The sequence below is a fragment of the Peromyscus californicus genome, unplaced genomic scaffold, assembly GCF_007827085.1.
Source record: "Peromyscus californicus insignis strain IS unplaced genomic scaffold, ASM782708v3 Scaffold_4__1_contigs__length_199733344, whole genome shotgun sequence".
NCBI classification, from domain to species: domain Eukaryota; kingdom Metazoa; phylum Chordata; class Mammalia; order Rodentia; family Cricetidae; genus Peromyscus; species Peromyscus californicus.
Window position 1 is genome coordinate 97,840,882 of NW_026294562.1, and position 22,450 is coordinate 97,863,331.

Genomic DNA, 22,450 nt, shown 5'->3' on the forward strand with positions numbered 1-22,450 from the left:
TCATTTTCATGTTTGTGAAGGGCCCTGATGATGTGCTCTGAGTTTACATGTTTGTTTCTGTGTTGTTGAATAAGACACATGATTTTTCTCATGTATTTTGTTCATATGTGGAATTATCTTAAATTATTTTGAATGACAAATTATCTTGTATTCTTGTTAATAAGCCTCCTTATGTACTTCTACTATGTTATTATTTTTATGTATTGCTCAATTTTATTTGCTAATTAGTTGAGAATTTTTATGTCCATGTACATGAAGGATATTGATCTAGACTTTCTTATTTTGCAATGTCTCTATTATTATCAGATTTATAGTGTCCCCATAACTTGGTCTGAGACATGTTTCCCTTTAAACTCCCATTTTCTTTTATTTTAATGTTAGTTAAATGCATTTAAAATTTTAAATTAGTTGATAGTAATTGAACAAAATAATGTATTTCTTTATGACATTTTCATTGATGTATACAGTGTATTTCAATTGTATTCAGCCCTTTACACCCTTTCTTGTCCCCTTTCTCCAATAGTCCTGTTCTAATTTCATGTATTTTTAGTTTTAAATCTATAGTTTATGTATGAAGAAGTACAGTATTTGTCTTTTCTGAATTTAGCTTATTTTGCTCAATATAATAATATTCAGACAATCTTCTGTCTTGTAGATGACGTAATTTCATTCTATATGCCTTTCATTCTTTCAGTTATTTACTCATGGGTGACACAGCAGAAATGTGTGGTATTAGCTTCAATTTATTTTTAAAAATAATTTTGAACATGTGTTTGTGTGTGTATGTGTGTGCACATATGCATATTCATGTGTGTGAATGTGGGCATGCACACTGTGAGCATATAGAGGTCAGAGGACAACCTTAGGTGTTGGTCCTTGCCTTCCACCTCATATGAGGCAGGGTTTCTTGTTTTTTCTCCATGCCACACAGGCCAAGTAAGCTGGTTTGTGAGCTTCCATGATTCCTTGTACCTACCTCACATCTCCTTGTAGGAGCTTGGGAGTTACAGAAGCTCATTGAGCTACATGTCCAACTTTCAATGTGGGTTCTGGGGATTTGAACTATGTTCCTCACACTTGTTAGTGTTCGCAAGCAACTTTGGCCACAGAGCTGACACCTCAGCCCTAACTACCATTTTCTATAACCTTGTACAGAACCATGATCATTTCCTTATTCATCATTTGACAAACTTTGCCTATAAAACCTTGATCAAGATTGCTCTTTTCTTGGTCCCATTGACCTGGATTTTTACCACTCTTCCTAAATCTAATAAAATTTCCTTCTTCTTATGCCCAGGATACTATGAAGGAAGCCTCTGACAGCATTGATGTATGTATGAATGAGAATGCCCTCCATAGATCACTTCCATGTCTATTCAAATGTCTTTCTTGAGTCCTTATTTACTGTGAAGTGCTCTTTGTGGTGAACTTAAGACCTCTCATAGACTGGGCCTAACCTTCCTTTTGAACAGTTGCCATCTCTCCTGCTACTCAAAATGGATCTTTGAGATGTTCATGAAGAATCCCCTGCTTTCTGGCTGGAAGAATGGCTCAGTGGTTAAGAGCAGCACCTGTTCTTCTGGAGGACATGAGTTTAATTCCAGCACTCACATGGCAGCTCACAGTCATTTGTAACTCCAATTTCAAGGGATCTAATACCCTTTTCTGGCCTCCTCAGGCACCAGGCACACATGTGGTGTGCAAAGACATACATAGAGGCAAAACACCCATACACATAAAATAAAAATAATTAAAGCAAAAAGAATTCCCTACTTGCTGAGTTTTGGTGTCCCTTTTAGTGCTAATGAGTCATCCTGAAACATCCTTTAACATTGCCTCATTTGGAAAGCCTTGTCTAATCCCTATAGGCATAATTAGACAGTCTCTCTCCAAGGTGTTTCTCTTTCCAAGCTGTGGCCAGACATCCTCACTTGTCACTCTTCCTTGCCCAGAGCAGGGCTTTGTTTTGCTTTGATACATACCTTCTATGTGATCTAGTTTAAAATCTCAATATTCTGTCTCACAATCTTTTAAAAAAATTATTCTTCTCTCGTACAATACATCCCAATCACAGCCTCTCCTCCCTCCAAGCCTCCCAGCCCCATTCACATCCCTTCTCCCCTAGATCCACTTCTCCTCTGTTTCCCTTCAGAAAAGAGCAGACTTCCCAGAGATATCAACAGAACATGGCAGAACAAGATACAATAAGACTAGGCATAAATTCTCATTTCAAGGCTGGGTGAGGCAATCCAGTAGGAGGTAAAGGGTCCCAAGAGCAGGCAAAAGAGCCAGAGACACCCCCTCTCCCACTGTTAGGAGTCCCAAAAATACCCCAAGCTGAACAATCACAGCATGTATATAGACAGTCTCACAATCTTAGGAGGAACTGTCAAAGATCTTGACTGTGTTTAGGTTATCCTTATTCCAATCTCTTGATGCTTTGTACAGTTTCTGACTTTATCTGAAAGTTTTGAGGACTTCAGTCATGCAACCCTGTAGCTAGAGTTTTCCTGCCTGGCCCACAGTCAGGACAAATCTCTGTCACCCGCCAGTCCCACAGCAGCTCAGACCCGACCAAGTAAACACAGAGACTTATATTGGTTACAAACTGTATGGCTGTGGCAGGCTTCTTGCTAACTGTTCTTACAGCTTAAATTAATCCATTTCCATTAATCTATACCTTGCCACATGGCTCGTGGCTTACCGGCATCTTCACATGCTGTTTCTCATCATGGCAGCTGACAGTGTCTCTTTGACTCAGCCTGCCACTACCCAGCTTTATTCTCCTCCTTGTCCCGCCTATACTTCCTGCCTAGCCACTGGCCAATCAGTGATTTATTTACTGACCAATCAGCAACACACTTGACATACAGATCATCCCACAGCACAACCCACATTCTCATCTAATATCCTTTAACCGAAATATTTAGTTATGTGTCTGTCTGTCTTGGTTCCTTTGATCATTTTATGCTTTTTGCCACTTGTCTTGACTGCATGTATCACTGAGTTTCTGTCCTGTTTTGGTACCTAGCCTGTTTCCTGATGTATCAGAGTTATCATAGCATTGTCTGCCTTTAACTCACTGTTACCAAGTGTCACTTCTCAGAAAATAGGGCATTTTACGTTAGGTTTATAACCTTGCCTTTACCTGAAATGAAACCTGCTGTATCTTCTCATTTGTTCAGGAAATGAACAGTGTTCTAGAACAAGGCTCTAGTAAATGGACTGTCAGAGTCTTGGTACTGTCCATACCTGTCCAGTCTTCTGAGATTTCTTTCCGATATAGCCTGTGTTGACCTCTGTCTTTCTGATAAGGGATTATCATTCTGACAAGACAAAAATCTGTCTGAATCCTAACTGTAAATTTATATGCATGCAGGTGTGGTGGTGCATGCTTTAATCCCAGCACTGTGGAAGCAGAGGCAGGTGGATCTCTGTAAGTTGAAGGCCAGTCTGGTCTACATAGTGAGTTCTAGGCCAGTCATGGCTATATAGTGAGAACCTATCTCAAAAAAATGTTTATATGAATGTCTTAGTGTGAGTTTCTATTGTTGTGATAAAACACCATGGTCAAAAGCAACTTGGAGAGGAAGGGTTTATTTCAGTTAATAAGTCTCAGGTCACATGTCATCACTAAAGGAAATCAGGGCAGGAATTGCTGTGAGCCATTCCCCAGCGGTGGATGGGTTCTGCAGAGGGTGTAAGGAGTCGGCAGGAGAAGGAAGTGAGCCAGGCCATGGTGGTCAGGAGAATCTTGCAGCCTGACTGACTAGCAGCCAGAGTGTTTCTTTATTTATACAGAATTTAGTTAGCAGGGATACATTCATGATGTTCCAAAACATAGATCATATCATTTTTGTTTTTGGACATGTGTTTCACTTCCTTTTGCTCATCTTTTAGTCATCATTAATAAACTATGACAGAACAGAGTTATCATTTCCAATCATTTTCCCTCAAGTTTTGACATCATTAATAAACAGAGTTATCATTCTTACTCATTAACCCCATAACCCAATTTTTGAGAATCTAGAGGCATATGACAGCCTGTGCTCAGGCTGGTTATTTTGGTTGCTTCAAGGACATTAGACCAAAACAAAATCTTCAACCACCCTGGGCATTTTGCCATGTCTCAAGCAATGTATTATTAACTCTTAGTGGTCAGAGTACCCAGGAAAAATTCTCAGGCTAAAACTGCTGTAGTTATTATTCAAATTCTGGTATAATACAATCAATGTTCACATTTATATCTTTATAGAATTGGTTCTATATGTCTAATCCTGGCATTCTGTTGTTCCTTGGTCATATGACATTATAGTGGCTCTACATGAGCTAATTTCTAACAGAGGGAGGTCCTGACACCTCATACTTTTATCATCTTTCCACTCCATACTTTACTTATCAATATGTCTCTATGTAGGGCAGAGTTGTATGCCACATAATTGTCTGAGTGTACAGTGGGAAGAGGCTTGTAATCTGAACTGTGGACAATTCCTCTAGCCCACTGAATCTTGTTGACCTTTTTGAATTCACTTTGTTTTGAATATCTTGTTCCTGTGTAAGTAGAGGGACAGATGCCTCAAGAATGTCTCATAACCTCAAAAGTCTCATAGCCTCATAAAGAGACCTGTGGCTACTTTATGTGTCACAACTTCCAAGGCATAAAGAAGACCTTCAAGTAAATAAGGATATCTCCCTCAAAGTGGGGGAGGGGAGATAGTATGTTCAGGACTTTCCTGGGTAAGCTTAGAAGCAGCATTCCTTGGAGAAGGCATAAATGATTCATATGGAATTTTCCATCTATCCAATAACCCCAAATTGTACAAATATTAAAAGTGCCCAAGTATATAACAGTTGGAGATGAAAACCAAAGGTGGCATGGCAGCCATCATGTGGCTCAGCTTTGCTGGGTCTTTGTCAAGCAGCTGTGCTGGCTTTATGACTTATGCCACTCCATTCAGATATGGCTGTGCCAAGGAACATGGAAGCAGAAACTGATGTAAAGAAGAGTGCTGCTTACTGGCTTGTTCCCCATAGTTTGCTCAGCTTGCTTTCCTATAGAATCCAGGACCACCCACTCAGGAGTGGCTCCGCCCCCAGTGGATGCCCCCCTACCCCCAATCATTATTAAGAAAATGCACTATAGGCTTTCCAGTAGATCAATCTGGTGGGGGCATTTTCTCAACTGAGTTTACCTCTCCTCAAATGACTCTAGCTTGTGTCGAATTAATATAAAACTAGCCAGTACAATGCATTTGCTGTCATTTTCATTAAGGCTTCATAGAACAAAATCTATTTTCCCTGTCAGAAAATTCTTCCTGGAATTGGAGAATCTGTGAAGATTGATGTATGCCATCATATATATCTTTTTTTCCTGATGGCTAAACACATAGTTCTCCAATTCTTCCCTATCCAATATATCATCAAATCTTCCATAGTCCTAGATAACCCCCATCTATGGTAGGTTGATCTGGCATTTTTATCAAGAGTTATTTAGTGCCTGAGAAGTGAGTAAAGCACAAAAAGTCCAATTAAAGGGCTTGAGTTGTTAGAAGACATATGGGAACAACACCTACAGCACTTGCTTATCCTTGTACCCACCATTGCAACTCTAGGCACAGAACCACTGGCATTTTCTAACACAGTGTTCTCTGGGAAGGTCCTCCCTTCCATCAAGGCTTCTTCTACACATTGTTCCACTCTGCTCATGGTTCTTCCCCCACCCTGGGGGGGTGTCTCCTTGGTCTCCTGCACTACTACTAAGGTTACTTACTCCTTATCACTTCCCTGCTTTCTTCCTCAGTCCTCTTGGATCAGCTTCTTCTAGATCATCATCAGTCTAGGTCCTCCCAGTACACCTGACAATAAGCCTTTCCTAGCCCCCTCTTGGCAAGATATCCTGGAGTATGCTATTCAAAATATTCCCTGCTGGGGCTGCTCCCATGGGAATCAATAAAAAGAAAAGGTTTTGTTGACTTTTGTTTGAAGACAAGGCAGGAATATTAATTGGTGTCTAGGTGGTTGAAAATTCACTTTGGATCCCTACAGTGTCTCAAAAGCATTCTATTAAATACTCTTTTCTTGGGGCCTGATGGTAGCTTAACCTCTTACCCTTCTGTAGGTCAACTAATGCAGTTCTTTGGTGAGTAACGGTACAGGGTAGGAAGAGAGACATATAAAGGCTACGTTCTTATTTTAACTGTCCTATAGTCTGGGTTGATGGTCTCTCTATAGTGAAAAGGCATGCTCTTAATATCATTAAGTAAAATTGAAAGAACAACATAGGCAATACTATATACTGTGTTAGAAACCTACACAGACCTTTGCATGGTGTTATACAGGACAGACACAGGAAGGAATGAGCATGTGAAAATTCCTTGGCAAAGCAGGCAGTTCAGTCCTGGGTTAGGAGGTTTTTTTGGAGGCCTGCTTCTCTTTGATGCCTACAGGGCTAGTCACAGGAAAACATTTATAAAAGCAATCTGGAATTGAGATTTCTCTGGCTCCTTAACCCCTTGCCTCTTTTTACTTATTTCTTTGATAGAGACAGAACTGCTAGGTTTTTGGGTCAGATATTTACTTAAGGCACATGGATAAAATAGTAATATTTTCTGATCCAAGGGCTACCAGGTGTAATTATTTCTAACAGTTTCCTGAAGACAGAGACTTAAGGATGGATTGTTTAGAGGATAACTTGAAGCAGATGTTCAGGTGATCAGAGTCACACTTCTCTACACCCTCTATTTCCCTCACAGCACCACATTCTGGAGTGATTAGGAAAACAGTGTGTTGCTGGGAAGGAAGGAAGAGTCATGATGGGTGGGTGTGGACACAGCACTTTTGATCAGGTTACTCCAGTTACTACACCCTATCTCAAAATCCCCAAAATTTCTATTACTCTTAGCCAGATTGCTTCCAACATATTATTTATTAGGTACAGTCCAATTAAAGGGATATTTTCAATATTTGACAATTTTTATATTAAATCTCATTCAATTTTCACTATGCCTCTGAGGAGCAGATTTTAATATAATTATTTCACATGTGAGGAAACAAAACTGGATGTTGGGAAATGCCTAGTTGCTTTTCTTAGGTTAATACAGCTGACAAGTCAGGAAAGATAACTTTGTAGCCTTCCTGACTGTCATTATTGCACAGTCCCATGGCAGCTGTGGTTGAAGGAAAAGAAAATATACGACTTCCTTTAGAGGGAGAAGCAAACTTTCCTGGCCATTTTAAAACTTTGCTTTCTTGAGCCACATCCCAAGATGACTTTTGTTTCTTTACCTTGTAGTCAGAGACTCACTTTTGTCATCATTGGGGCTATAATCAGTGGCTATCACTGATCTTTCCCACCTAGCATGTGATTCACTTCTCTTACACCCAAAGCTTTTCTAGATGCTGAATATGGTCATTAGAGACCGTATATTATTAGCTCATCTTGGCAGTCAAGTAAAATCTGGAAGATGAAGATGCTGTCACATGAAATATTTTTTCAGATGTTCATATTTTGGGCAGTTTCTGATGTGTGGTTGGTTAATGTTTGATGACCACCTGAGGTCAGTGCTGATGAAGTCTTCGTGTCTTTGTGTCCCTGTCCTTATGTTTCACATGAGAGGATCATGGTTCCTGAGGTATTAAGATGTCAGAGAGACACAATCTCCAAATCACTGCTCTTCAGTCCTTGTTTCATCATCTATATTGTTACCCTCTCTTAGTCATGGTCCAGGGGTCCTAGATCTTCTTTCTTGGCCTGTAAGAGCCACTCTAACAGAGACAGGAGAGAATCTTCTATCTTGGGTCAGTACCTGTGAGCTGTGACTTTATTCACTTTTGCAGACCTGTGACACTGGTTCATTATTTCTTCTTAGATTGCTGTTTCTCTTGTAACAGACAATAATGGCATTTAATAGGGAGCATCTTGGGAACACAGATAATGTTGCAAATTGTTGCTGTGATAACTTTCTGCTCCACTCCCAGTAGGTGGCTACAACACACAATTCTTTGGCCTTAATATTACTGATGTGTCCAAGAGCTTCTGTTTACTCTCCAGGTCACCAAAATGTTTAACACCAACACACTAGCAATTTGAAGGAGAGGGAGATGCAGCAGGAGGCAGTCAGTCACTGAGATATTGGGTCAGAAAGCAAGTGAACAGGATGGGAATAATGCAAGGAAGGGCCTGATCAGCGTTGGAGTCTCCAGAGACTTCACATTATTCTCTAATGTTGGCAGTCAAATCAAATCATGTGTGGAAGAGTGAGTTGCCTCTAATTGAAGGATTTTACAGATGTTAGTATTTTTGGCAGTTTCAGGAGTTCAGTGGATTAAGGGTTGCTGACACTGAGGCCAATGATGAATACATCAAGTACCAGCATTTGGAGTATGAGCTTGAGAGAAAAGATTTTAAACTAATAATACTTACTGGATACTTACAGTTAAATAAATTAGCCCAGAACACACACATTGTGAATCTAAGCTTAGAATCTGGTTTCTGAACTTCTCACCAATGAATTTCCAACTGTCTTACCTCTTCTGGTTTGAAGATGTACAGAAATATTGAATAAATTGAAATTTATTTTTGAGCATTTCTTTAACACTAACTGTTGAGTAAGACTGATGTGGTGCTGGTATTGACGTCAGTGAGACTGTACACCCTGACTTCCTATTAATCTTCACTCACTGGGTTTTGTATCTCTGCCTTTCTTTACAGTGACCCTTTGCTCCTTGGTGTGGGATAACGACCATGATTCTTTCCAATAATTCTCACCTCCTTCTACATACTTTCTTCTTGGCTGGCATCCCAGGCCTGACTGCTGCCCACATTTGGATATCCCTTCCCTTCTGCTTCATGTTTGTCCTGTCACTAACTGGGAATGCAGTCCTGCTTTCTCTCATCTGGACAGAACACAGGCTTCACCAGCCCATGTTTCTGTTTCTTGCTATGCTCTCTTTTGTTGACCTGGTCCTCTCCCTCTCCACTCTTCCCAAGATGCTGGCTATTTTCTGGTTTAGTGCTACAGCCATCAGCTCCTATGCCTGTCTGTCCCAAATGTTTGTCATTCATGCATTCTCTGCCATGGAGTCAGGGGTGCTGGTGGCCATGGCCTTGGATCGCTTTGTGGCTATCTGCAACCCACTGCATTATGCAACCATCCTTACTCCTGAAGTTGTCGCCAAGATTGGAGGGCTGGTGGCACTGAGAGGTGTGGGTTTAACCATCTTCTTTCCAAGCCTGGCCCATCGACTGTCTTACTGTGGTTCACACACAATTGCTTATACCTACTGTGAGCACATGGCAGTGGTGAAGCTGGCCTGTGGGGCCACAACCGTGGACAGTCTCTATGCCTTGGCTGTGGCAATCTTTCTTGGTGTGGGGGATGTGGCCTTTATTGCCTACTCTTATGGACAGATTGTCAAGACTGTGATGCATTTTCCTTCACCTGAGGCACGTGGCAAAGCAGGAAGCACATGTACAGCCCATGTCTGTGTCATCCTTTTCTTCTATGGACCAGGCTTTCTTTCTGTGGTCATGCAGCGCTTTGGGCCATCCACAGCCTCTGCTGCCAAGGTCATCCTTGCCAACCTCTACTTGCTCTTCCCCCCTGCATTGGACCCCATTGTATATGGGGTTAAGACCAAGCAGATCCGAGAGTGTCTGTTCACAGTTATACGCTCCAAGAAGATTGAACCCACTTGACTGTCGTTTATGTCAGCTGGAATTCAAGGTCAAGATGCCCCTTCTCCATAGATTAGAACCTCTACTACCCAAGTCATTTGCCTGATGGGGACAGAAGGCATTCTGGGATATTGTAAGAAGGGAAATCTTTTCTGGGTTCTCTGATGTTTGCATATTGGAATTCAAGACTAAGAAGTTCTGTAGAATCTCAGTTATTCACTAAGTGGTACCTTTTGGTATCCTTTTCTTCTAAATTTGATAGTTTGTGTTGATGATATAGATATAGCAGTTAAGAAATAGGATGTTAGCTGGGCATGAAGATACAGGAGGGAAACTGAGGCAGGAGAATCATGAGTTTGAGGTTAGCTTGGACTACATGGTGAGTTGTAATCTGATGAGGGCTACATAGGAAAACCATCTCTCTCCCTCTGTCTCTGTCTCTGTCTCTGTCTCTGTCACACACACACACACCCACCCAACCCCCCCCACACACACAGATTTTTTTATACATTGAGACTCCAGGAATTTAGTGAGCATTGTAAAATAAGTGCTTATTCTGGACACTTGAGGAAATGAGGCAGCTCCCACCACGTAGCATATACACTCAGCCTCCACATGAGAGCAGAGATCCTCTCTACCACAGAAAGTCTGGCTTCAGAGAAAGAGAGATAGCAAATCATGGAGATGTCTTGGAGTTTGAGTTTATGAGAAAACACTTTAGACTCTTCATGCCCTATTTGTTTCCAGAGTTGCAGGTGAAGCTTAGTTTATTTTGTATACTCGTTCAGTTTAATTTTGTGATAGACTGTCCTTCTAGTACTGTATACTTTTAACCCTTAAAAATAATGTATTCTCCTCTTTCTCCATATTTAGTCTGAAGAGTAGAGACTCAAGCATAAACATACCCCGTATTTTTTCTTGATTCTCATTCTACTTATTATTTTCTCTCTTCCTTTCTAACCCTCTTGCTCATTTCCTCCCAAACTCCTCCCATTACCACTCACTTTAGTGTATCTGCTGTATGGTTTTATATCCTCACATGTCCTTGAAATGCATAGTATTGCCCTAGTGTTATATATTCTGTATACACACACACACACACACACACACACACACACACACACACACACACATATACATACATAAGTGCCCTTCTCTAAGTTCTTCAGGTGTTTGTGTTCCCTCCAGTCAGTTAGCCAAGATGCCTGTTCTTAAGCTCACCATTTTTGTTCACCTTTATTCATTTGGAGGATTTCCAATCACATCAAATCACCTGTTTTCCATCAGAAAACTTGTCTATTTCTTTCATCATTTATTATAATTTACAATTGTATATGTATTTTTGAATGGATGAATTATTTCTGCATCCACAGCACAAAGTGATTGTATTCCTGTCGTGGTTCCTGGCATTTGATAAGTAATAAATGTTTGCTTAATACATAAACAGATCTTTTTTTAATGAACTACTTTAAGAATAGCACCATGTCTTCATCAGCCATATAAATATAATATGTGTTTTGGAATAAATAAATAAACAAATCTTTATAACAATGAGTATTCAGTATATTTTATTGAAGTGAAATAAACCATTGTCATCCTTATCACATCACAAATACTAGTGTCTTTATCATCATAATCATGATTGAAATCTCCTTTCATTCTTTCCAAATGTAGTAATTTCAAATGGCTGTGTTTCAGGCCCTGAAGAGAGCACTGGAGGATATGCTTCCCCTTGCAGGGCAGACTTATGGCTGTATGCAATCACCAAACAAACAGAAAACTAGCATTTGTCTTCTGGTCTTCACTCATTCCTCCTTTCTTTTCCTGACATTATTTTGTTTCATATTTGGAATATTTCTCAGAATTTCAGAATGTTAGCAAGATGATGATCTGGGAGAGAGATGGAATAATTTCATGATTGCTAAGGTGGATTCTTTAGGTGGGTGACAGGTTGAGTGAAGGTTATCTCCAAGTGACTTAGAAGTCTCTGAGGACTTTGAATAAACTACTTTGAACAATTCTCTGAATATCTTGGATTAATGAAAAATATTGTTAATAAAGGCAGATCCGATGTACTTAGCTCTTACACTGTGGTTCCTTGAGATAAAAAGTTGGTTTATGTTCACATTCAATGTCCTCCAAATGCCAGTTTATGTCATTATTCTTTTCATTTGGTGTATGATAGAAGCTCAATGACACTGTGCAGCATTGCAAGAGAACACTACCACACATCACCATCTTGGAAAAGATTAAATTCACAATTGTTTGTCTTAGACTGAATGCATTACACTTTTACACCACTGTAAAGCTGGACACTAGGACACTGAGAACCATGTGCATTTATTTAATGAATGGACAGATGTAGTTTCCTACAATGTGTGAATGAAATAGTTGTTGACTAGAGGAGGGAAAAGATTAAAGCTGAAGCATTGCTGCTATGGAAACCATGGGATCGATGTCCTTGAGAGCCACAGTCTGAGACAGTTGGCATTTGTTTTAGTCTGGGTTCTTCAAAAACAGACTCTAAAGCACAAATTCAAATTAAAGGAATTTGTTGTGAAGTAGATATGGGAGCATCAATATTGAAGAGTGAGGGAAACATGATGGGCAGATGAACTTATACTGTGGTATGGATTTCTCAGTTGCATTGGTAATCAAATAAGACCTCTTGAGCTGGAGAGACTGTTCAGAATTTTTAAAAAATTTGAACAAAGTGGGTTTTATCTTTATATTCTTACATCACCAGTCCAATGAGTGCTGAAGGGAAAAGAAAAATATCTTGGGGCAAGAAAGCCTCTTAAATTTTTATTCCTCCATAGGAGAGTGACTCAGTTATGACTTCCAGCAACTAATGCTTCTAGATCTGGGATCATAGCACCCATTAAAGATGAAAAATTCACAGGGGCCTAAGACTTGTCTGTGAGAACAAGAAGTATAAATGCCACATCGGTTTGAGGTTCATGGCTCACGGAGCACTCATTTCCTAGTGCAGCTCTCAGGGTGTTCAGACTTAGAGTCACTGTCAGCACTGCACAGAGCCCAGCCACACAGTTCTGAGTGGGTGCCACCACTAGCCTTGTCTCCCTGCCCACCCCCACTCACCCTCTGGGAAGTTCACTCACCCACGACTCTCCTGCCAGTCTGAAGGCTAACTTAGGCTTTGACCAAATGTGTCTGCCAGTCCTCTGAGACCTGCCAGTGGGTATTAATACTTTCCCAGAGCCTGTTCACAGTCATAGTCCCTCCTTTGAGGAAACGTTAAGAAGGGACTTCCATAACTTTCACAACCAGTGACAAGATGAGGCACAGGACTTGGGCTGTGGAAAATGAGGTCAGATTTGGAACTTGGTGGTGGAGGAAGCCTATTGACAGCTGATTTTTTTTCACAGTCCTGTGGCAATGATTATTTCTTAGCTTGGTTAGTGGGGCTGCAACTCTGCAAATACACTGGTTTAACACATCTTGGTTGTCTGTGTATGTGTGTGTATGTATATGATTTTGTGGGTGTGTGCATCAGTGTGGGTGGATGAACCTGCATGAGAAAGCCAGAGGAAGATGGCAGGTGTCTTCCTCAGTCTCTCTCCACCTCATGTTTTTGGAGTTCACTGACTCAGATGACTCAGTTCACTGACTGAGATGGAGCATCTGGCCCACAGTGCCTGCACTGCAGGGGTTTGACTGACTGAGCTTTCTCTCCAGCCCAGCACCTCTTAGTAGTTTTAGATTTGTTTCTTCTGAGTCAGAATGTTTGTTCTTTCCAGGTCTGGCCTAGACACTGTCAGGGGGAGTAAAGCACAGGACACAGAGATCACAGAGGACACATTCCTGCAAGCTAACTGTTAGTGCACAGACACCTACTAATCTCTTGAGCCTCATGGTCAGCTGGAGACACTCACAGGCCATTTCACACAGTCTCATTTTCTCATCCTCACAGCACATTAGCACAGGAGGATGCAGGCTCTTTCTCTGAGTCTTTCCAGAGCTACTAATTGTGTTTACAACATCGGAAAGATTAGCTTCCCAGGTCTTGAGTGATGTGTTTAATTTTCTCTCCAACATTCAGAAATTGCTATGCAGCCCTTCTGAGCACAAAGTCTCCCTTATTATCACTCCAAAGCTAGAGCAGGGTGTCACCATGAGGCTGCACTGGTGCCTGGAAGCTCTGGAGCTGGAGCAGGGAGGTGGAAACTCTGGGACTGAGGAGGAAGGCTTAGTAGAACCTTCCTGAGTGTGGCAACTTTCCCCTTTTCTCCCTCAGCTGACACAGAGCTTCAACAGACACATCCTTGAGGACAGCCCAGAGACAAGGACGACTGTCCTGCCTGTCACGTTAGGTTCTGGGATGTGTTAGTTGGAGCCGTGTCTCTGAGTGCTTGACTGTGCTGCCTTCCTCTTATGTCCGGGCATTATCATCGCTCCACTGCTTCTACACCTCTGCCTGTGTTCTTGTCTTTCTCTTTCCTACTTCATAGAGTCCAGGTCACTGTTTAGGAGACTAAGGAGAGAAAGTCCTGTCATAGTCCACACAGCAGACTTCCTGCTCAAGAGGCAGTCAAAGAAGTGACTGCTAGTCACCCTTCTTTTCTATACACATCTAGAACTCTGTCCTTGTTTCTTACAGCTGAGACCCAGCAGAGCCCACATTCCTATGAAGCACCCAGAGTGTCTTGTAAGGGTGGGGAACATCAAGACGCAATGGTTACCTTTCAGTAGACACTCTTCTGCTTATTATGTGCTTATCCCTGAAGTCCAGCCTCTGCTTCATCAAGTTCCCACAGTTTCAGTCTTTTAAGACCTTTGCATACTTACTTACTTGCTGTGTAATATAAACATTTGGATGTGTGTTTCCTCAGCCAGTCATATGCAAGACAAATCGGATTCCAGGTATGCTGCATCTTGCTCTGGGAAGTCTCCCATAAGTAAGACTTCATCTCCACTCTTCAGGATTAGATGATCTTATGGTACAAGGTAATCAGTGCAGTCACACAGCAGTAAGAGAATTATAATTGAGGACAAAGAGAGACATGTCAGACTGCCCTACAGCACTCAAGCATGACTTGACAAATGACAGATGGCTTGGGCTGGATCTGCAAGGGTGTAAGTGAAGTGCAGCCTTGGTCCTTTTCTAACTGTCTTACACTTCCTTGTCAGAGAGCTAAATACATGTTTCTGTTCAGATTCCTGAAGACAAAGTCTTTTCTTTTTTTCAGTAAGGCTCACAGAGGTCCACCTACTTACATAAGCAGCCCCAGACTTTTACTCTGTGTGCACAAGCCACAGAACACAAGGAGGCAGCTGATGCCAAGGAACAGCAACATTACTCCTCAGCTCTCTTGGTATTGATCCTATAAAAGCTATGGACATGTTTCCAAAATGTATAGTGGTACATTTGCTTCTATACTGAACTATGCAATGCAGGCTGAGGTTTGCATAGGAAGGTGTAGCTAAGAAAGAGAATAAACTTTCTCTTTGTGTGGAACACCAAACACCAATGGGAGAAGTTTTGTACATGGTTAGATTACCATGGATCTCTCAAGAGAACTATCACTATTCCTTTATTTTTAGAGATGAAGAAAAGCAAAGGCTGGGAAATTTGTGTTCGCTAGGCATTTTGGATTTTGTATTTAATATAGACAGAATTTGGGGGCAATGTCATAGTCATTACTGATTTATTTTAAATCACTCAGAAATATAGATGTGGGATCCCAAGAACTGAGTCATGTCTGACTCTTTATGTGTATGTGTATGAATCTCAGAATAGAATAATACTATTTCAGAGTGCATCATTTTCTTAAGGCAAATAGAGTCACAAATACACCATCTAATGTCTTTTGCAATGCTTCCAGAGTGACTCACATGGACGAGATTAAAACAGGGCACCTGTTTCATTTACTTGTGCCTGTTGTTAATATTTATAGAGGCAACAGCAATGTATTCTTTCTTGCAAGACAACAAGAGACAGACATTTGAAACATAGAAGGAGATTTGTGGATGCAAAGAAAAAAAGGAAAGACATTTGGGATTTCATTCTTTAATAATTTTTAGTAATAGTGAAATCCATATCTTGTAGAATAATGTCAGCCTAGACTTGGAATGTACGCTTTAATTAATATTTATAGTAAGTTGTATGGCTGATCTTTATTTTACTGTCAGATGAGAAATCTAGGCTTAGAAATTGTAAGTAGCTTGCCAAAGTTTTATTACTAGAATATGAAATAGACAGCTTAAATTTAATTAAATTTGATGATGTACACCGAAATGTGTCCACCAGGCTGGCTTGTGGTTACCAAGTTTAATGAGATCTGATTCTGTCTTTTGAAATAAAACACTGTGACACTGAAAGGATTTTTACGATGCTGACAAATCAGAATGTCATAGATAAACAAAGGCAGGTCGTAAAATATGGACAATATTACTAGGGTTGGCAAACCACTGTGAATCCTTCTGCAGGAAAAGAGGGCACTGGACTCTGAATCTTGATGGATGAGAAAGACCAAATTAGATAAGATAGGAAGGAGAAAGAAGCTCAGAAGTTTTGTATAATATGCCTGTGTACTCATATAATTACAACAACAACATAAGGTAACAGCAAAACATGTTTAACAGGTAACAAAACTGCTAGGGAAGCAATGCAATAAGATAATCTCACAAACTTGCATGCCAGTCTGTGAGTCGTTCCATGCATGACTTTCACCAAAGCACTTTACGTACATATGAAAGTTCAATTTTAGAGAGAATTTGTGATTTCAGGGTTTAAAGTATATTAAAAAAGAGCTCATAACAAAATTACAGAGTGTCACTGCATGAGTTCACATTTGATGTTTTTCCAACCTGAATTTTTTCCATTATGTCTGGAAGAATTTGGGTAAGAGAAAGTTGGATTACAAATTCAGGCAGTAATTCTGGGGGCTGAGAAAAGAGAAGGGCTGTGAGATATTTAAGTCAATGGGGACTGTTGAAACGATAAAAGGCATCAATTATAAGAATGAGTAAAGACAGTTTTCGATTTGGATACATAGACATGGGTTTATTCACAGAAATAGTAACATAAAGTAGATAGAGGATATTTGCGAAGGCTGGTTAAGCTAGATTGCTTTGAATGTTGAGTGTACGGGCCTAGGGAAGCAAACAGAGAAATAAATTTGTGCATCACAGGAATATTTTTGCATCAAAGATAAGCTTGGAATGAACTGAAGCACATTAACTAGTTAAAACCATGCAGTGGATTAGTTAACATAGGGAAGAGGAAGGGAAGGGATCCTGAAACCCTGGAACCAATCTGCAATGAGATGGAGAAGATTGTGGGATGCAGCCTATCTTAGGAACAACTACTGAGTACTGTGTCCTGAGGCTGCAGGGGATGAGTGTCAAAGTGACAGGAGACTTAGCCTTCAGCACTACCTACACAGTTAGTAAAGACAATGCTTTCAAGTTGACAGTTTCAAAATTTAAGTCATTGAGCAGAAGAGTTAACACCCCTCTCAAGCAGCTGTGTTCAGGGTTTATCTCACATCACAGCTAGACTCAACCCAGTTCAGATGTGTGGAAGGCTCATCTGAAAAACGTTTGTATCCAGAAAGGGTTTTCTTCCTTGAATCTAACTTTATTCCCTCGTGTTGCAGCTTAAGTCACCTGTTGCTCTGATGAACATGGTAGCTGGATCTGCAGTGTCTTAGAATATCAAGAATGGAGAAGTCGTGACTTGGGTGTCTTTTCACTCTTCTTTCTCTGTGCTGTTGATCATGGCCCTCAGCAATTCCAGCTGGAGGCAACCCCAGCCCTCTTTCTTCCTAGTAGGCATTCCAGGCTTGGAGGAAAGTCAGCACTGGATAGCGTTGCCCCTGGGTGTCCTTTACTTCCTTGCTCTAGTGGGCAATGTGACTATTATCTTCATCATCTGGACTGACTCCTCCTTGCACCAACCCATGTACCTCTTCCTGGCCATGCTCGCTGCTATTGACCTGGTCCTGGCCTCCTCCACTGCACCCAAAGCCCTCACAGTGCTCCTGGCATATGCTCATGAGATTGGGTACATTGTCTGCCTGACTCAGATGTTCTTCATTCATGCCTTCTCATCTATGGAGTCAGGCATACTTGTGGCCATGGCTCTGGACCGCTATGTTGCCATCTGCCACCCTCTGCGCCATTCCACCATCCTGCATCCAGGGATCATAGGGCGCATTGGGATGGTGGTGCTGGTGAGGGGATTGGTCCTCCTCATCCCTTTCCCCATCCTATTGCAGAATCTTGTCTTCTGCAGAGCCACTGTCATAAGCCATGCCTACTGTGAGCATATGGCTGTGGTAAAACTTGCCTGTTCTGAAACCATAGTGAATCGAGCCTATGGGCTGTCAGTGGCACTGCTGGTAGTTGGGCTAGATGTCCTGGCCATTGGCATTTCCTATGCCCTCATCCTCCAGGCAGTGCTGAAGGTCCCAGGGGGTGAAGCCAGACTCAAGGCCTTCAGTACATGTGGGTCTCATGTTTGTGTCATTCTCATCTTCTACATTCCTGGAATGTTCTCTTTCCTCACTCACCGCTTTGGGCACCATGTTCCCCACCATGTCCATGTTCTGCTGGCCACTCTCTATCTGCTTGTGCCACCTGCCCTCAATCCTCTTGTTTATGGGGTGAAGACTCGACAGATCCGCCAACGAGTGCTCAGGGTGTTCTACACAAAAGCATCAATTTGAGTACATCCTAATGACTGGCTGCAGAGTCCCTACCAAGAACTCAGCCAAGAGCTCATGGATGGCATGGAGTGTATCTCCAGGAACCATTCTACAGTGAATATTTCTGCTCCTAGTTGTCTGTGCAAAGAAAACCCCTAGGCACGTGGCTCAACAGTCTGTTGAGATCTACCTGGATAGCTGCGTTTGTGGATATTTCTCCTTTATCCTATTATTCTTTCCAACCCCAACAATTCTCCACTGTTGTCATGGGGACTGGGGGATAGAATTTTTTTCCCCTCAATCCAATAACTGATCATGTAACACTATCTGAACAAGAATGACAAATCCTAGTCTGTGCCTGGTTAGGATTCAGTGTCTTTACAGTCTCTAAGTCAATGCAATGGATGCTTATCACTGTCTCACAGAGTCTCTTAAAGGATACAAAATGGCCACATACTGAAATACCACCTTTTGCTATAATGTTGCCTATTTATTTATTTATTTATTTATTTATTTATTTATTTATTTATAACAAGCATAAGTGAAATAGGCACTGTATGTAACTTATCCTTGGAGAGACAAGATTTTCTAGGAAAAATTATATTCCCACATAATGATTTTCTTTTTAAAAATCTCGTGTTTTAAATTTTATTTGTATTTTTGTCCAGTATAAACAGCAGACAAGGCCAAGTATTGAAGACATCTGTTTTTTGCGTATTTATTTAATAAAAGTAATTGTATATTATTTCAATCTGAGAAAGCTACTAAATGGCACTAGGTTCTCATGCACAGCTTCAGTAAATGTAGAAGCAATTTTGTTACTTACAGTGAGTTTCTCTCTTGCAAATGGTAAATATATTGTGCCATCAGGCATGCCATGCGTTTCTGAGGATAGGAACTAGGTAAAAACTCACTGGAGGTCTGCCACACTTGGTGTGGGTCATCCATCTAAGAGTCTTTGTGCTTTAAAATTAGAACATATTTTGGTCAGTCCCAAAGACAGAGTTTTGCTCCATTGATTTATGATGCTCAGGAGAGGAAGGAAGGATATTTTGGGAATTCATTTTAGAACTGGTGAAGAGTACAGTTAGAGATTCTGCTCTTACCATTGTTTGTACATTTTACTACTGATGAGTGCTTTTCTGTCTGAGAGACTGAGCATTGTTTAGTTTGGCTGACATCTTTGGATGAGGTACTGAGGATGGATATGAGGTATATTTATCTCAGGAGGAATTATATGTTTGTATTAGGTAGGTATGTCTAGATCTTAAACTCTCTAAGTTGTCCTAGGGAAACCCAGGTTGCAACATACCCATTAAGGGAAAAATCTTTTTGACTTTAGAGGCGTTTTGTTTTGTCAGCCTACAAATGAAGAGTGTTCTCTTTCTCATTACTAATATCACTTATTGGTTCTTGGAATATGGATGTGATTATGAGCTCTGGAAAGGCTTTTTCAATCACAAAATGGTAATGTAATTCAGGTTGAAGATGAGAGAGTAACAAACAATATTGAAGAGCTTGTGTTTCCAATGCTGTCTAGGTAACAAACTGTGACTTGAATCTGAAACAGAAATAAACTTGTGTTTGGATTAAACCACCATGTATTTGGGGAATTTTTGTTGCAGCACACTAACCTATAGCTTAGAAAGTGTGTGCTGGAGCTGGTGAGATGGTTGTTCAGTGAGTAGAGTGATTGCTACACAGACATGAAGATCTAGAATTAATGTAAAGCTATGCACGGTGGCATGTCTAATTCCAGTGCTATTCTGTGACATAGGAAGCAAAAGTTTGCAAGGCAGACAACATAGTGTATTCAGTGGTGAATAGAAGACCCTGTCTCAAATGGGATGGAAGGTGAGGACTTAAACCCTTGAGTGCATGGGCAGCCAGAGGTTAGTGTCAGGTGTCTTCTTCCATCACTCTCAGTTTAATTTTTTTTGATACAGGGTCGCTCATTACATCCAGAGCTCACTGATTAGCTAGACTGGCTGGCCAGTAAGTTCCTGGGTTCCTCTTGTCTCTACCCCCAGTTCTGGGATTACAGACACATGCTGTCATAACTGGCTTTTAAAACAAATGTGGGTTCTAGAGAGCTGAATTCATGTCCTCAGTCTGTGCAGCAAGCAGTCACTGTGCCATGTTCTCTCTTATTTGAAAAATCTCCTAAGGCAGAAGCCAAGGCCTCACTGTTAAGCAGTCCTTAATGACTGAATCTGGTGATTAGATTTCAAAACTATTAAATTAAAGCCATTTGAAATATACAGAGCACTGATGCTTATAAAACCAACAAATACCTTCATCTTTGTTCTGTGAAACATTTCTTTAATGGAAAATTAAAAATATCAAATAAGTGTATCATAAGGCATTATAGTCTAACAAAGACTCAGTGAATGGTGGGACTCAGGAACTACTGGATTAAAAAATGATTATAATTCCTTTTAAAGGAATTTCTTTAAATATTGAGCAGAACTTAATTACCAGTTGAATGCATATTGAAAGGGAGAGCTAGAGAGAGAAAGAAAGAAAGAAAGAAAGAAAGAAAGAAAGAAAGAAAGAAAGAAAGAAAGGTACATGGATAGACAGGTAGATAGCTAGCTAGCTAGATAGATAGATAGATAGGTAGGTAGGTAGATAGCATGACAATGCTACATTTCAAGCTTACATGATTACACTTCTGTGGGCTTCATCAGTTCAGCTCTCGCTGTTTAGGGAAGGATGCTTCTCTTCCTATGGCTGAGATCAGAGATCCAGCTCCATGGAGCTGAATGTGATTGATCTAGAGTCTTATAGCCATTCAGTTGCTCTTGCTTAACTCTATGAGAAATGGTCACAGTTACATGGTCTTGTACATGAAACACACATTAAATCTGTTCATATACCTGCTTATCTGGACATACAGGAAGAAAGTTTTGCTAGACCCTTCACTTAAAAAATTCCATTTAATATTGAAGATCCTGTCCAGTCATATCTCACTCGATTTACAGTTTCTAGACACCATTGTTCTTTCCTGTATATTTTCTTCAAATTTCTTGGATACATTTTGTAGTTCTCAAAGCACTTTGACCTTGGGTCCCTCAGAGTTATATTTACTTTCATTGTAATGTGTAGCCATCCTCAGATTTAAAGCTGTAGCTGTGACTCAGATTTCTCTCAAAGTGATGGGCAGATAACTCCAGACTCAACCATGAGCCCAGTGAGGCGATGCAAGTTGGACAGTGATGTCTGTGTAAGCAGAAGAAGGTTAGCTTGTTAAGATGGAGTATCACTAGATTCACCTTCTTACTTAAAACAACTGAAAAACTAAGTCAGCACCCAGTAGATATATTTGCATATCCATGTTTCTGATGGCACTATTCAAAATAGCCAAGTTATAGAACTGGCTTAACATTCCATCAACAAATAAATGAATAAGCTCAGTATATGCATACAGTAAAGTTTTATCCATCCATAGTGAATTTATGTAGTGTTGTTTTTAACTAAGTCTATCATTCTCTTTTATCAATAAAGACTCAGGAGCCAGATGCTGGGGTGAAAACCTGTCAGCTCAGAGAGAGAGCTGAAAGAGAGCTTTCTCCTAGACATCTCAAACAAAAACTCCTCCAACAGATTGTCTCCCCCTTCTACTTCTTGTGTGTCTCTCTATCCTTCTGACTTCCTCTACTCTCTATGGTTTTTCCTGTCAACTGGTTGCTTGCTCCACCTCTTGACCTGTGGTTGATTTTATATACTCCTGTTTAAGCAGAAAGCTCTTGGATTAAAGGTATGTGCAAAGGCTGAGCCACACCACAGCTAGAAGCAGATTTTCCAGTAATTAACTGTAGCAGGCTGTCTTTTGGATCACCAGCCAACTCCTAAATTACGACATGGAGATTTGTTATTAGTTATGAATGCTCAGCCTTATCTTAGCTCTTTTTAAGATCTGTTTCTCTTTATCTATGTTTTTCCTCAGGGCTTTTTACTTTTCTTTCATTCTGTATATCTTACTTTCCTGTTTCTTGTGTCTGGCTAGCTGGTGGTCATCTGACTTTTAGCTCTGGGTGTTTCCTTATTCTTTCTTTCTCCCTCATTCTTTCCTCTTCTCCTTGAGACTAGATTTCTCCTC

At 40.7% G+C, this 22,450-nt stretch overlaps 2 protein-coding genes across 2 annotated transcripts; both read left to right on the forward strand.

The window, feature by feature from the left end:
• Positions 1–766: 766 nt before the first annotated feature.
• On the forward strand, positions 767–15,817 carry LOC128094915 (olfactory receptor 52K1-like). Its single transcript, XM_052713518.1, has one exon. It carries the CDS (start codon positions 8,744–8,746, stop codon positions 9,695–9,697), a length of 954 nt encoding a protein of 317 aa, XP_052569478.1. The 5' UTR covers positions 767–8,743; the 3' UTR covers positions 9,698–15,817.
• A 6-nt stretch (positions 15,818–15,823) lies between these two features.
• Positions 15,824–18,815, forward strand: LOC128094916 (olfactory receptor 52L1). The gene has a single exon (XM_052713519.1). The coding sequence runs from the start codon at positions 17,419–17,421 to the stop codon at positions 18,367–18,369; it is 951 nt and encodes a 316-aa protein (XP_052569479.1). The 5' UTR covers positions 15,824–17,418; the 3' UTR covers positions 18,370–18,815.
• Positions 18,816–22,450: the final 3,635 nt, after the last annotated feature.